Consider the following 13,732-nt stretch of genomic DNA (forward strand, 5'->3'; position numbering starts at 1 on the left):
ACGAACGAACGAACGAACGAACGAACGAACGAACGAGTTTGGATTTATATCCCCCTTTCTCAAAGAGGCTTATAATCTCCTTTCTCTTGCCCCCCCCCCCCCAACAAACACCCTAGGAGGTAGGTGGGGCTGAGAGAGCTCCGAAGAACTGTGACTCACCCAAGGTCACCCAGCTGGCGTGTGTTGGGAGTGCCCAAGACAATCTGGTTCATTAGATAAGCCTCCACAGCTCAAGTGGCAGAGCGGGGAAACAAACCCGGTTCTCCAGATTAGAGTGCACCTGCCTTTAACCACTGCACTACACTGGCTCTCTCAGAGGGACCGAGGGTAGCCCTGGTGGTCTACAACCGAACAGCTCGAGACCAATGAGATTTTCAAGATGTGAGATTTCTGATGAAGGGAACTTTGACTCTCAAAAGTTCACCCCCCAAAGATCTTCTTGGTCTCCAAGATGCTACTGGGCTCCAATCGGCAGCAGGAAGCAAAAACCTCCCCACTGTTCAATATATTAACAGAGAAAACAACTAAAAAGCTCTAACTAATGAGCAGCACGGCAAAAAATGGGAGGGCAGCAAAGACACTCATTGTTGAGGACTGTCATGTTGCTTTCTTGTAATGGCTACCAATGGCCCCGGGTGAACAGCAGGGGCAGAGCAAGGCGCCGTTGCCCAAATGGCCACTGGGAGGCAGCAGAGAGCAAACGGATTTCTGAACTTCCGCCCAGAAGGGCAGCTAATCTCTATGAGTGGCCCTCCGTTGTAATGACCCAATATGGCCACACGGTGGCAGCAAAGACAAAAACAAAATATAGACCAGAGAATCCCGACCTTAAAAAGTAAAATGACGAATTACGGAATCAACGTTGAAGCCGTTATTGGGTCAAACAAAATGCCCCACAAGCCTCCAAGTTCGTTATAACTCTTCAAATTCTTTATTAGGCTGGATATTATAAAGTTTTGAAAAACAACAGCAAGGTCAGTCCTCACAGGGAAAAGGTCTAGAGTCCCTGCCCTATGAGGAGAGACTTCGGGAGCTGGAGATGTTTAGTTTGGTGAAGAGAAGGTTAAGAGGTGACATGATAGCCCTGTTTGGATATTTGAAGGGATGTCATGTTGGTGAGGGAGAAAGCTTGTTTTCTGCTGCTCCAGAGACCAGGAACAGGAGTCATGGGTTCAAGGGGAAGGGAAAGAGATTCCACCTAAACATTAGGAGGAACTTTCTGACAGTAAGGGCTGTTTGACAGTGGAATGCACTACCTCCAAGTGTGGTGGAGTCTCCTTCTTTGGAGGTTTTTAAGCAGAGACTGAATCTGTTGGGAGTGCTTTGATTGTGTGTTCCTGCATGGCAGGGGATTGGACTTGATGGCCTTTGAGTGTCTCTTCCAACTCTATGATTCTCTGAACAGGTAGCCTGAGAACCTTTGTCTACCTTGCAACCTTTGTCTACCTTGCAGCGGCAGAAGAATGAGATACAGATTTTATAGAATCAATTTTTAAAAACAGTCTTAAACATTCGCAGCACCCAGCCTGAGGAAGAAGTCTGGCGAGTCCACAAGTTTGCTGAAAACGCCTTGGGCTAATCTGGTTAGTCCAGTAAAAAGGTCTTACATGTATGTGGTCGTTCTTATGGGGATCTGGCAGGGGCCAATAAATGCTGCACAACTTTTTTTGGACCGGCAGGTGCTTTCGTGAGTCACAGCTCACTGGCAGAGACGGAAAGAAGATAAGATCATAGTCCACATTTTTTTAGTAGGGGAAATCACCACAAGGGAAGGGAGAAAAAGGGGTCAGGTGGAGGCCTGGCGTGAACCCAGTCATGTGTTTTTCAGGCACGATTCTCAAGAGGTCACAATAACAAAAACAATCTATCTGATCCGCATCTGCATAACTGGCGCAACAGTGCCAGTTATGCAGATGTGGATCAGATGGATTGTTCTTGTTATTGTGACAATTCTCAGAGGTCCCGGCCTCTCTCTCAGGGATGCAGAGAAACAACAGTGCAAATAAGTATCTCGATGTCAAAAGGCAGAACGTTCAGAGGGAGATGAAAACGCAGCACTCCCGGCGTGGTTGACCAAAGGTTGAAGGGCCGAGACCCGGTTCCTGTAGTCAAGCGATTGGTATTTGGCCTTTCCCGCATCCTCATTGGGGGGGGGGGGGTGCAGAGAAAGAAGAGCTTGAGACATTGGTGGTGCACGCCCCTCCCTCACCGTTTGGCATCCGAGAGGTCGATGTTGGTCCCAAACTTGATGATGTGGTGAGGTTTCTGGTCAGGGTTGCTGTGGGGATGAAAAGCCAAACACAACGTTAGGACGGAAGGGAGAAGCGGGCGCAGAGGCGGGGCTTCTCTCTCCAAGTCCCCGCCCACTTTGCGCCTCATTTCCTCCCAAGCCCCCATTGTTTACATTTTAAGAAATCCTTTCCTGGCTGCCGCCTCCCTGGAGTGAATTCGCTTCCGTGTCCCACCACTGCTCTGACTGACAATCTTCTCAAAATGCCATCACAGTGGGGGGGGGAGGGGCACACAGCCTCACAGCCCCCCCCCCCCCCCCCGCCTTCTCTTCGAGTTGGGGAAGGGACTACACACCTGGGGGGAGTCTCCGTGGTGCTGTCCGGCTCTTCTGCTTCCTCTTCATCGCTCTCTTTGTCTTCCTGCCCCAAGGTAAGAAAAGGTCAAAACAGAATCATTCCCCCTGCATTCAGAGGGAGACCACTACCCCTCTTTCTGCCACAGAAATCCTCACGGAAGGAAGGAAGGAAGGAAGGAAGGAAGGAAGGAAGGAAGGAAGGAAGGAAGGAAGGAAGGAAGGAAGGAAGGAAGGAAGGAAGGAAGGAAGGAAGGAAGGAAGGAAGGAAGGAAGGAAGGAAGGAAGGAAGGAAGGAAGGAAGGAAGGAAGGAAGGAAGGAAGGAAGGAAGGAAGGAAGGAAGGAAGGAAGGAAGGAAGGAGAATTTGGATTTATATTGCCCCCCTTTCTTTCCTTAGACTTAAAGGGGCTTACAAACTCCTTCCTTTCCCTACCTGTGAGGTAGGTGGGGCTGAGAGAACTCCCAAGAACTGTGACTCGCCCAAGGTCACCCAGCTAGTGTGTGTTGGAGGTTGCACAAGCTAATCTAGTTCATCAGATAAGCCTCTGCAGCCCAAGTGGCAGAGCGGGGAATCAAACCCAGTTCCTCCAGGTTAGAGTACACCTGCTCTATTAACCACTAGGCCACTGCGGGGAGGGGGTGTTCTAGAACGAAGCAGGATTCTCTTCTCACCTGGAGAGACTCCTGGAAGGAGGCCGCCTGGTACTGGGCGTATTTGGCAATGGTGGTGTGGGACCGGCTGCTCTCGCACGGCCACACCTGCTTCGTCCCCTGCAGGTCCCAGTTCTCGTCCGACGGCTGCTGAACCTGCGTGCGGACCTCCACGGTGTGTTCTCCGCTGGCCTCCACCAGCGTCTTTGTGCTGAACAGACCCAGGTCTGAGGGAAGACGGAGGAAGGGGTCAGGGAGGGATACCGAAGACTGCAGGCTGCCCACGGCACCGGCTTACGTGCCACGTTCCCAGGAGCCACGCTGGCAAGCGTTCTCCCCTCCGACTCTTCCCCCACCTCAAAGTTTCTGAACTTGATTATGTCTGGGGGGGGGGCCCACCATGGACATTGAGGGTTCCCAACCTCCAGCTGGGGCCTGGAGATCTCCTGTGATTACAGCTGATATCCAGACTTTAGGGATCACTTCCCCAGGACAAAATGGCTGCCCTGAAAGGTTCTGTACCCCACGGAAGCCCCTCCCCCTATTTTCCCTAGGCTCCACCCCCCACATTTTGAGGAATTTCCCAAGATGGTGCAGGCAACCGTGACGCAAGTCCTTCCCTTCAACCACTTCCTAGACCCCACCTCATAAGAACATAAGAACAAGCCAGCTGGATCAGACCAGAGTCCATCTAGTCCAGCACTCTGCTACTCGCAGTGGCCCACCAGGTGCCTTTGGGAGCTCACATGCAGGATGTGAAAGCAATGGCCTTCTGCTGCTGCTGCTCCTGAGCACCTGGTCTGCTAAGGCCTTTGCAATCTGAGATCAAGGAGGATCAAGATTGGTAGCCAGAGATCGACTTCTCCTCCATCAATCTGTCCAAGCCCCTTTTAAAGCTATCCAGGTTAGCGGCCATCACCCCCTCCTGTGGCAGCATATTCCAAGCACCAATCACATGTTGCGTGAAGAAGTCTTTCCTTTTATTAGTCCTAATTCTTCCCCCCAGCATTTTCAATGGATGCCCCCTGGTTCTAGTAGTGTGAGAAAGAGAGAAAAATGTCTCTCTGTCAACATTTTCTACCCCAGGCATAATTTTACAGACTTCAATCATATCCCCCCTCAGACGTCTCCTCTCTCCTCTCCCTCTCCTCTCCTCTCCCTCATCCATAGACCCTCCCTTGACTGCCCGCTCAGCCCCTAAGCACCCCAATGCAACCATCCACCCCCCACCCCCACCCCCGGGCGGTGTGTGTGGACTCACTGAGGCGGAGGGAGCCAGCCAAGCCACGGATAACTGTGATGGGGTTTTTGGGGTCAGTGCAGAACTGCAGAAGCACCGGTGAGAAGGCGTCCCTCTTGCTTTCCAACTGAGGAGAAAGGAGAGGAGAGGAAATGAGTGACCGAGGATAAAGTGTAGACGACCGGGGAAAGCAATCGCAGACGTGGAAACACACCCGGTTCACCAGAGAAGCCTCCGCCACTCAGGTGGAGGAGCGGGGAATCAAACCCGGTTCTCCAGATTAGCATCCACCTGCTCTTAACCACTACGCCACGCTGGCTCTCAACTTGTGGGCAAACAGTCTGAGCTATCTGGTCACTCCATCATTGCCTCCAAAATGACTGTTTTCAGATGCCTGACTTTGGAACGATATGAAATACCAGGTGATAGAGCAGGAATTCATTTCCAAACATGGGAAAGCAATCGCAAACCACCTCACAAAGTCTACCTAGTAAACGTGATGTGATGTCACCTCGTGAGTCAGTAATGACTCAGTGCTTGCAGAGGCCTTTACTTTTTAGCCGTGCTTTAAATTTCCCTTTGATTTCTTGGATCTTGTGGGTAGAGCTGAAAAGCTACAAGAATCTGATCTTGTCTTTTATCATGAAAAGAGAAAGCCGGCGCAACGCCCAGTTCGTCCTCAGCTCTGGTAAAGGGAAGCCAAGGCCGGTTTACACTCCGAAAGAGACTCCGGCGCCAAATTATCCGCTATCTCAGAACACAGAATCTCACAACCGCTGAGTCAGAGGCCGTCTCTCTCCGAGGGAACAAAGGCAAGACTGCGCAACAGAATCCCGATGCGGCCAAGGAAGGCCCCAATCCTGGGAAGGAGTGCTCTGCGCTCAGTTTGCAACACGCAGCCCACTCCAGAAAGGTGTGCGGACCGCAAGCAGAAGGGTCGGAAGAAGGGGTTCAAAGGCAAAATGTAAATAAGAAGAAGAAGAAGAAGAAGAAGAGTTTGGATTTATATCCTCCTTTCTCTCCTGTAAGGGACTCAAAGGGGCTGACAATCTCCTTCCCTTCCCCCCTCACAACAAACACCCTGTGAGGTGGGTGGGGCTGAGAGAGCTCCGAGAAGCTGTGACTAGCCCAAGGTCACCCAGCTGGCGTGTGTGGGAGTGCCCAGGCTAATCTGAATTCCCCAGATAAGCCTCCACAGCTCAGGCGGCAGAGCGGGGAATCAAACCCGGTTCCTCCAGATTAGATACACGAGCTCTTAACCTCCTACGCCACTGCTATAAAGAGTCCTCTTTGTAGAAAGAGCTGCAGGAACAGTGTGATCTTAAAGGGTCAAAAGCCCCAAGAGACCCTTGCTGGGAAGAATGAAATGAAATCAAAAGGTTGAGCACGTTGCAACCGAAACCCAAAGGAACAGGGTTGTTGTTATGACAGGAACCAAAACACACGTTCTGACTGAACTGACGCTAGACCTCCACAGCCCAGATCCCCAGAGCTCCTGCTAACGTTAACTGCCTTGAAAGAAAGCAAGATGTGAATCTTTCGACACCTATTTTACCCAACCTTGGCCTGCTACAGGAGGGCCCGAAATGACGGCCTCCCCTTGCCTCAGCAGGGGTCTGCAACCTGCGGCTCTCCAGTTGTTCATGGACTACAATTCCCATCAGCCCCTGCCAGCATGGCCAATTGGCCATGATGGCAGGGACTGATGGGATTTGTAGTCCAGGAACATCTGGAGAGCCGCAAGTTGCAGACCCCTGCCTTAGCCACAACAACACAAGCCTTTATTGGCATATAAAACAGGACAAATTTTTAAAACAAGACAAGGTTAAGAAATACAGTTAAAATTACTAATTTCCAGTATAAAATTTGCAACAGTTTCACAAAAGAGCACATCAGAGCTGTTCAGGAGATTGGGTATCTTATAACACTCATGCCACTGAGAACATTGCAAGAAAATGGAATTCATGTATTTCATGCGTATCTTATTGTATTTAGGGCATACAAACAGAGAATGGTCAAGATCTGGAGAGCCGCAAGTTGCAGAACCCTGCCTTAGCCAAACCCAACACGGATATTATTCAGGTCCTTTGCATACACCCCGTGTGAGCTACCAACTTGCAACTTCATTTTGTTATCCAAGAAAGCCAATGTTTTTTGGGGATCCCCGTATCCCGTCCCGACTGACTTGTGAGCACAGCATTATCCCCACGACGGAGACACTCACGTAGATGCTTGGCGTGGGAGGGTTGAGTTTGTCCCGGGGGAGTTTTTCATCAGAGTTGATGTGAGGCTTGACGGACAGGGCGGGCGACAGGTAAGACTCCTTAAATTTCCCCTTTACCTTGTGGTGCCTGGAACCGGGGAGACAGGAAGAGACGGTGAGACTGTGGGGGAAATAACCAGTTACCAAGGAAGACACAGGTTTGGTTCAGCCCCACCTGGAAAGGGTAGAATCATCAGAGCTGGAAGAGACCCCCAAGGGCCATCAAGTCCAACCCCCTGCCATGCAGGAACACACAAATCAAAATCACAGGTAGCCTTTTACACTTGAAGAAGTAAGACCTGATCTAGGTCCCCAACTCCACCATGAAGCAACTCTGAGCCAATCACTGTCTCTCCATAGGGTCTTCAAACTATGGCCCTCCAGATGTTCATAGACTACAATTCCCATCAGCCCCTGCCAGCATGACTAAGTGGTAGGGCTCATGGGAATTGTAGTCTCTGAACATCTGGAGGGCCATAGTTTGAAGACCCTTAATCTAGCCTAACCGGCAGGGATGTTGTGAGTTAAAAGAGGGGAGAAGAAAGGCATTCGGTCTTCTGTATGTATTTTTATCGGGCCTCTGTCTGCTATAGGAAGACACGAACGGGCCACGGTTGGCAGGGAAGCCCCTCCCCCCCAGTTTTTCACACCATGAGGACTGGAATATTGCAGCTGTCTGTTTCTTCCTTTTTTTAATTAAAGAAAGCCAATGTTCTGGGGAACCGCTGAAGCCTTTGTTTGCCCAAATGCGAACAGTTGTAACACAAGCATGGCCCAACCTATGCCCTGGGTGGGGGAAGGCAGAGACCTTTCCTATCCCTCCGAGCACCCTGTAAAAAGGAGATCGGACGGGTTCTAAGAAATAAACCCCAGGGCGTCCACAGAATGTTCACAGCAGAGAATCTTTCGACTCTGAGGTCATTCTTTCCAGCTGGGATTTCTGATCAGTTCCTAAGCTGCTTTGAAAACCACCTGTCTCGTGTGTGTGAGTCCTTCTTGTGCGCAGGTGCCAGGAGTGCCACTGAGCATGTGCAAAGTGGGCCCCCTCTCATCAGCTAGCTAGCCTCTCAACTTGAGGCTGGAGAGCATCGGCAGCAGAAATCTTGCGCCTGTTGTAGCGCGGTGGCTGTTAAGACTGCTCTGCGATACAGAAGGACATAAGAACATAAGAAAGAGCCTGCTGGATCAGACCAGAGTCCATCTAGTCCAGCACTCTGCTACTCGCAGTGGCCCTGGAGTGCTGAGAACTCACCTGCGGGAGGTGAAAGCAAAGACGCAGAACATAAGAAACCTGCTGGATCCAGACCAGGAGTCCATCTAGTCCCGGCACTCTGCTGCGCGAGGAAGGTGGCCCTGGTGCCTTTGGGAGCTCACCACCTGCAGGGAGGTGAAAGCAAGGGGCCTTAGAACATAGAAAGAGCCTGCTGGATCAGACCAGGGATCCCATCTGGTCCCAGCTCTCTGCCTGCAGTGGCCCACCAGGTGCCTTTGGGAGACTCACCTGCAGGAGGGTGAAAGCAATGGCCTTAAGAACATAGAGCAGAGCCTGCTGGGTCAGACCAGGGGATCCATCTGGTCCAGCTCTCTGCTTTACTTGCGGTGGCCCACCCAGGTGCTGGGAACTCACCTGCAGGAGGTGAGAAAGCAAGACCTTAAAGAACATGAAAGAGCCTGCTGGATCAGACCAGAGTCCATCTAGTCCAGCTCTCTGCTACTCGCAGTGGCCGCCAGGTGCAGCACGGGGGGCTTCCAGCCTGCAGGAGGTGGCTGTGGAACATAAGAAAGAGCCTGCTGGATCGAGCCAGGGGTCCATCTGGTCCAGCTCTCTGCTACTGCGCCGGTGGCCCACCGGAGACTCACCTGCAGGAGGTGGCTGGGGGCCTTAAGAACATGAAGAGCCTGCTGGGTCCAGACCAGGGGTCCATCTGGTCCAGCTCTCTGCTACTACTTGATTACCAGGTGCCTTTGGGGAGCGCCTGCAGGAGGTGAAAGCAATGGCCTTAAGAACATAAGAACAGGGAAGCCTGCTTAACTGGATCAGGCCAGAGTCCACATCTAGATTGCTCTCTGCTGCGCAGTGGCCCTGCCAGGTGCCTTTGAGAGCTCACCTGCAGGGAGGTGAGAAAGCAAGGGCCTTAGAACATAAGAAAGAGCCTGCTGGATCAGACCAGAGTCCCATCTGGTCCAGCTCTCTGCTACTTTCGCAGTGGCCCACCAGGTGCCTTGAGGAGCTCGCCTGCAGGAGGGTGAAAGCTGTGGCCTTAAGAACATAAGGAGCGAGCCTGCTGGATCAGACCAGGGTCCATCTAGTCCAGCTCTCTGCTACTAGCAGTGGCCCACCAGGTGCCTTTGGGAGCTCACCTGCAGGAGGTGAAAGCAAGGGCCTTAAGAACATAAGAAAGAGCCTGCTGGATCAGACCAGAGTCCATCTAGTCCAGCTCTCTGCTACTCGCAGTGGCCCACCAGGTGCCTTTGGGAGCTCGCCTGCAGGAGGTGAAAGCAATGGCCTTCTGCAGCTGCTGCTGCTCCTGAGCACCTGGTCTGCTAAGGCCTTTGCAATCTGAGATCAAGGAGGATCAAGATTGGGAGCCGTAGATCGACTTCATAAATCTGTCCAAGCCCTTTTTAAAGCTACTTTTTAAAGGTCACAGGTTCAAACGTCGCCTCTGCCTCCAGCTTCCAAGGTGGGCCCCATAAAGCGAGTCACTCTCTCAGCCTCAACCCTTCCCCCAAATCTACACACAGCTGGCCTATCTCACAGGGCCGTTGTAACAATTATTAGACAACCCCATTTTCGTTATAGTAGAACCAAGGGCCAGGCCTCTGGTACGAAGCGGCTGCGACAGCGGAGACCTCGCTGTGGTCCACAGCCTCCCCACACCCCTTCTCTTGACCCACAGAATCACACAGAGGGCACCGTCCCAACCCAGCCTCTCAGCTCCTGGACTTTAGCCCCAAAAGTCTCCCTTATCTGGGCCCAGCCCTGCTCTCAACACTGCCCAAACATTGGGAAGTCAAATAAGAGGAGAGGCCAAACTCTCCCGCAGAACGTATCCGAAGAGAGTAACGCAACCCACGCTGCTCCGAGGCCCTCCCCCTTTGCAAACCCTTCGACCTCATCTTCCCAACACCCCCCTTCCCCACATACCTCCTGGGACACGGAACCCAGCCCCACAACGCCCCTGCGCTTATGCCTCCCCAGGAACTCCCCTCAACTGCCTTTCATCTCAACTGCGGGGCAAACAACGGGCAGAGGAATTCCCCCTGGATTAACACTGCCCGCTTCCTGTTCTGTGACCCTGCAGTCGCTCCCCTTTTATCATCCGTGCACGGTTGTCCCTTATAGACATCTTTGGCACGAAACGGGTGGCTGACTCTCGCTTCTGTGGACAGCGTGTGAGAGAGACGGGGAATGCAGGCCAGGCCGGGGGCGGGGGGGGCGACACCAGAGGTGGGATCCAGCAGGTTCTCACCAGTTCCCGAGAGTGGGTTGCTAATTATTTGTGTGTGCCGAGAGGGGGTTACTCATTGGGTCTGCTTTTCCCTTAGAAATTCCATTAGGTCCACAAATCACAAAGTCCTGTTGTTTCCTATGTGGCTGGTTAGCGAAGGTAGAAAACGGGACAATTCTCCCTGTTGGGCTGTTTTAAAAACAGGTTTTAGAAATATGGGAAAGTTCCTTGTTTAAGGAAAGTCTCCTTCTTTTGATTTCTAGAAACAAAATGAAGTATTTGAAAGTATTAAGTATTTGACAGGCAGTCAATTAGAGGAGAAGTAGTTGTTGCTGTTGGCAGGAGACGATAGGACTTGCTATAATGAGTTTAAATGATGGACAGAAAGATACTAGCTGGAAATTAGGAACTTTTTTTTACAGTAAGAGTTTTTTACAGTAACGGAGAAATTATTAATGCCCCGCCCCCGGAATGCCCGGCCAAGCCCCCATCGTGCCCCGCCCAGCCCCATTGGCGCTACGCCACTGTTTGAATCCCACCACCATGGGAACCTGTTACTAAAATTTTTGGATCCCACCACTGTGCGACACTCACTTGCAGGCGCGCACCACCTCCGCAGCCGGGTGGTTGATGGTGACCTCGCTCAAGGGGATGCGCCGCTCCTCCACCTCGGAAGCGATGAAGGTCTCCTTGTCGCCACTCTCCACCTTGATGAGGCGGATCTTCAGCTCCTTCGGAGGGCCTTCGGTGAACGAGCGCAGCTTGAGGAGGTCGGCGGAACACATGACGGTGGAACCGGAGCCGACAGTCCCTTCCTCCTTCTTCAGGGGGGGCTTCCGCTCGGGCTGGGGGGCGGCCGGAGGGGGCGGCTTCGCCCCGTTTTCCCGGGCCTGGCTCTCGGAGCTCTGCACGTCCAAGCTGCCCAGGATTTGCCGGTTCTTCTCTTTGTGGCTTTTGCTCTCCCGGTGCCGCCTCGAACCGTCCTTGCCGGACCGCCGGTGCCGCCGGTGCTCCCGGTCCCGTTTGCGGGACTCGTCCTTGGGGTGCTGAGGGGGCGGAGGGGGCGTGGGAATCAGGGTGGGAGGGGCCGGAGGGGAGGCAGGGGGAGGCGGCGGAGGGGTGGCGGGCGGAGGGGGCGTGGCGGGACGAGGGGGGCTCTGCTCACGTCCCGCCTGTTCCACCAGCGTCTCACAAGCACGGCTGATTTCTTCAAGTACCTCCGATTCGGTCTTGATGGGCCGGGTCGCGGGGGGTGGAGGGGGGGTCGCTGCCCGCTCCCCTGTGCCCCCCACCCCTCCGGACCAGGCTTGGCTTGAGGTAGAGAAGTGAGGTCCGGCATTCTGGCCGGCCCCGGCTGGAGAAACAGCCTTAGCACCAGGGGAGACCAACGGTTTGGGCCGGTAGGAGTGTTTCTGCCCCTCCAACACGGTGGCCAAAGACTTGAGCAGAGACGCCGTGCTGTGGTGGGGGAACCGGCCTCCCCCTCCCGCGGCCGTGGCTGCCGGGGGCCGCTCTTCCCTGTCTCGCTTGCCGAAGCGGTACAAGCAGGGGGGCTCAGGCGGATCCTGCCCGGGGGGCTTGGGGTAATCGAAGGAGGCAGGGGACGGGGCGGGGGGCTTTGGTCTCGCCAAAGGCGGGGGGCTCGGGAGCAGAGGGGCGGGGGGCGGCGGCGGCGGGAAGCTCTCCTCGCGCTCCTCCTCTCCCTGCCGGATCGATTCGTCCAACATCTTCATGATGTTCGCCAAGCCGTCGGCAGAGATCTCGGGGGACTCCTCAAACTGATCCTCCAGCGGGGGGCTGGCGAAGTCAAACAGGCGGGACGGGGCAGCTTCTGTGGCTGGGGGCGCCACGGCGGGGTCCGGGGTCTTGGCGTAGGGGGCCAGGGGCTGCTGTGGGGGTGGTGGGGGAGGTGGAGGAGGAGGAGGAAGCGGCGGGGGTTGGGGCGGGGGCAACGTTGGCGGCTGAGGGGGGCTCTCTGGCGATCTGAAGGTTCCTGAGGTAATTGTGGGGGTCGGGGTCAAGGATCTGGTGGCCCCAGCCGAAGACGTCTCCTCCCGGCCACTCTCCGACAGCCAGAAGTCGGGGCCCGGCGCGCACTCAGGGCTGGCCGAAGCGGGTGGGCTCGGCTTCTCCGCGGCCCCTTCCCCAGGGTGAACAAAGGCCCCTTTCGGACTGCTGGTGTCTGAGTCCTGGAAGCTGCAGCTGGAATCGCAGTTTCCCAGAGGAGGGGGCTCCCCCCGGTGGGGTTCCCCACATCCAAACAAGATCTCATCGAGGGGGTCCACGCTGGTTTTGCCCTCTCCTGCCTTATCACTGAATGCTGGTCCTTTCAGCCAGGGCAATGGAGCGGGAGGAGGAGGCGGCGGTGGCGGCGGGGGGCACGGTGGTGGGGCAGTGGGTGGTTGAGCCACGGCTGGTGGAGCCCCCCTCGTGATGGGTGGGGGCGGTGGCATGCGGGAAGCAAGGCAAGGCGTTGAACGTGGCGGCGGGGGCAGCGGTGGGGGCGGTTTGCGGCTGCTGCTCTCCTGGGCAGAGTTGGATTGCTGTAATGCCGGCGTTTGGTAATGGTCAGACCCCTGCAGAGACCGGGAAAGGAAACATTCATAAGAACATAAGAACTAGCCAGCTGGATCAGACCAGAGTCCATCTAGTCCAGCACTCTGCTACTTGCAGTGGCCCACCAGGTGCCTTTGGGAGCTCACGTGCAGGAGGTGAAAGCAATGGCCTTAAGAACATGAGAGAAAGCATTTCAGCCAGACTGGATCAGACCAGAGGGGATCCCATCTAGTCCAGCTCTCTGCTACTGCAGTGGCTCCACCAGGTGCCTCTGGGGGAGCCTCACATGCAGGAGGTGTAGAAAAGCAATGGCTCTTCTTGCTGCTGCTGCTGCTCCCCGAAAGCACCCTGGTCTGCTAAGGCATTTTGCAATCTGAGATCCAAGGAGGGATCAAGACATTGGAAGTCATAGAATCGACTTCTCCTCCATAAATCTGTCCAAGCCCCTTTTAAAGCTATCCAGGTTAGTGGCCATCACCCCCTCCTGTGGCAGCATATTCCAAACACCAACCACACGCTGCGTGAAGAAGTGTTTCCTTTTATGAGTCCTAATTCTTCCCCCCAGCATTTTCAATGAATGCCCCTTGGTTCTAGTATTGTGAGAAAGAGAGAAAAATTGCTCTCTGTCAACATTTTCTACCCCATGCATAATTTTATAGACTTCAATCATATCCCCCCTCAGACGTCTCCTCTCCAAACTAAAGAGTCCCAAACGCTGCAGCCTCTCCTCATAAGGAAGGTGCTCCAGTCCCTCAATCATCCTCGTTGCCCTTCTCTGCACTTTTTCTCTCTCTTCGATATCCTTTTTGAGATGGTTCTCAACCTTCCTAATGCCACAACCCTTTAATACAGTTTCTCATGTGGGGGTGACTCCCAAGCGTAAAATTATTTGTGACTTGGTTCCTCACCATCAGAAACATGTGTTTTCCGATGGCCGTAGGCAGGCGTCTGCAACCTATGGCCCTCCAGATGTTCATGGACTAC

The 13,732-nt window shown here is 54.0% G+C and overlaps 1 protein-coding gene across 5 annotated transcripts in view; it reads right to left on the reverse strand.

Moving 5' to 3' along the window:
* The window catches only part of KDM6B (lysine demethylase 6B), an 87,733-nt gene that overhangs the window by 13,540 nt on the left and 60,461 nt on the right, over positions 1–13,732 (reverse strand). For all 5 annotated transcript variants that reach the window (XM_048516399.1, XM_048516397.1, XM_048516398.1 and 2 more), the window contains 6 exons: positions 10,787–12,768; positions 6,702–6,828; positions 4,499–4,604; positions 3,259–3,464; positions 2,587–2,651; positions 2,210–2,278 (listed from right to left, as the gene is read on the reverse strand). In XM_048516399.1, the coding sequence (XP_048372356.1) occupies positions 2,210–2,278; positions 2,587–2,651; positions 3,259–3,464; positions 4,499–4,604; positions 6,702–6,828; positions 10,787–12,768 (2,555 nt within the window). The remainder of the gene's footprint in view (positions 1–2,209; positions 2,279–2,586; positions 2,652–3,258; positions 3,465–4,498; positions 4,605–6,701; positions 6,829–10,786; positions 12,769–13,732) is intronic.

The sequence above is a fragment of the Sphaerodactylus townsendi genome, linkage group LG15 (genome assembly GCF_021028975.2).
Source record: "Sphaerodactylus townsendi isolate TG3544 linkage group LG15, MPM_Stown_v2.3, whole genome shotgun sequence".
In the NCBI taxonomy this organism is placed as follows: Eukaryota; Metazoa; Chordata; class Lepidosauria; order Squamata; family Sphaerodactylidae; genus Sphaerodactylus; species Sphaerodactylus townsendi.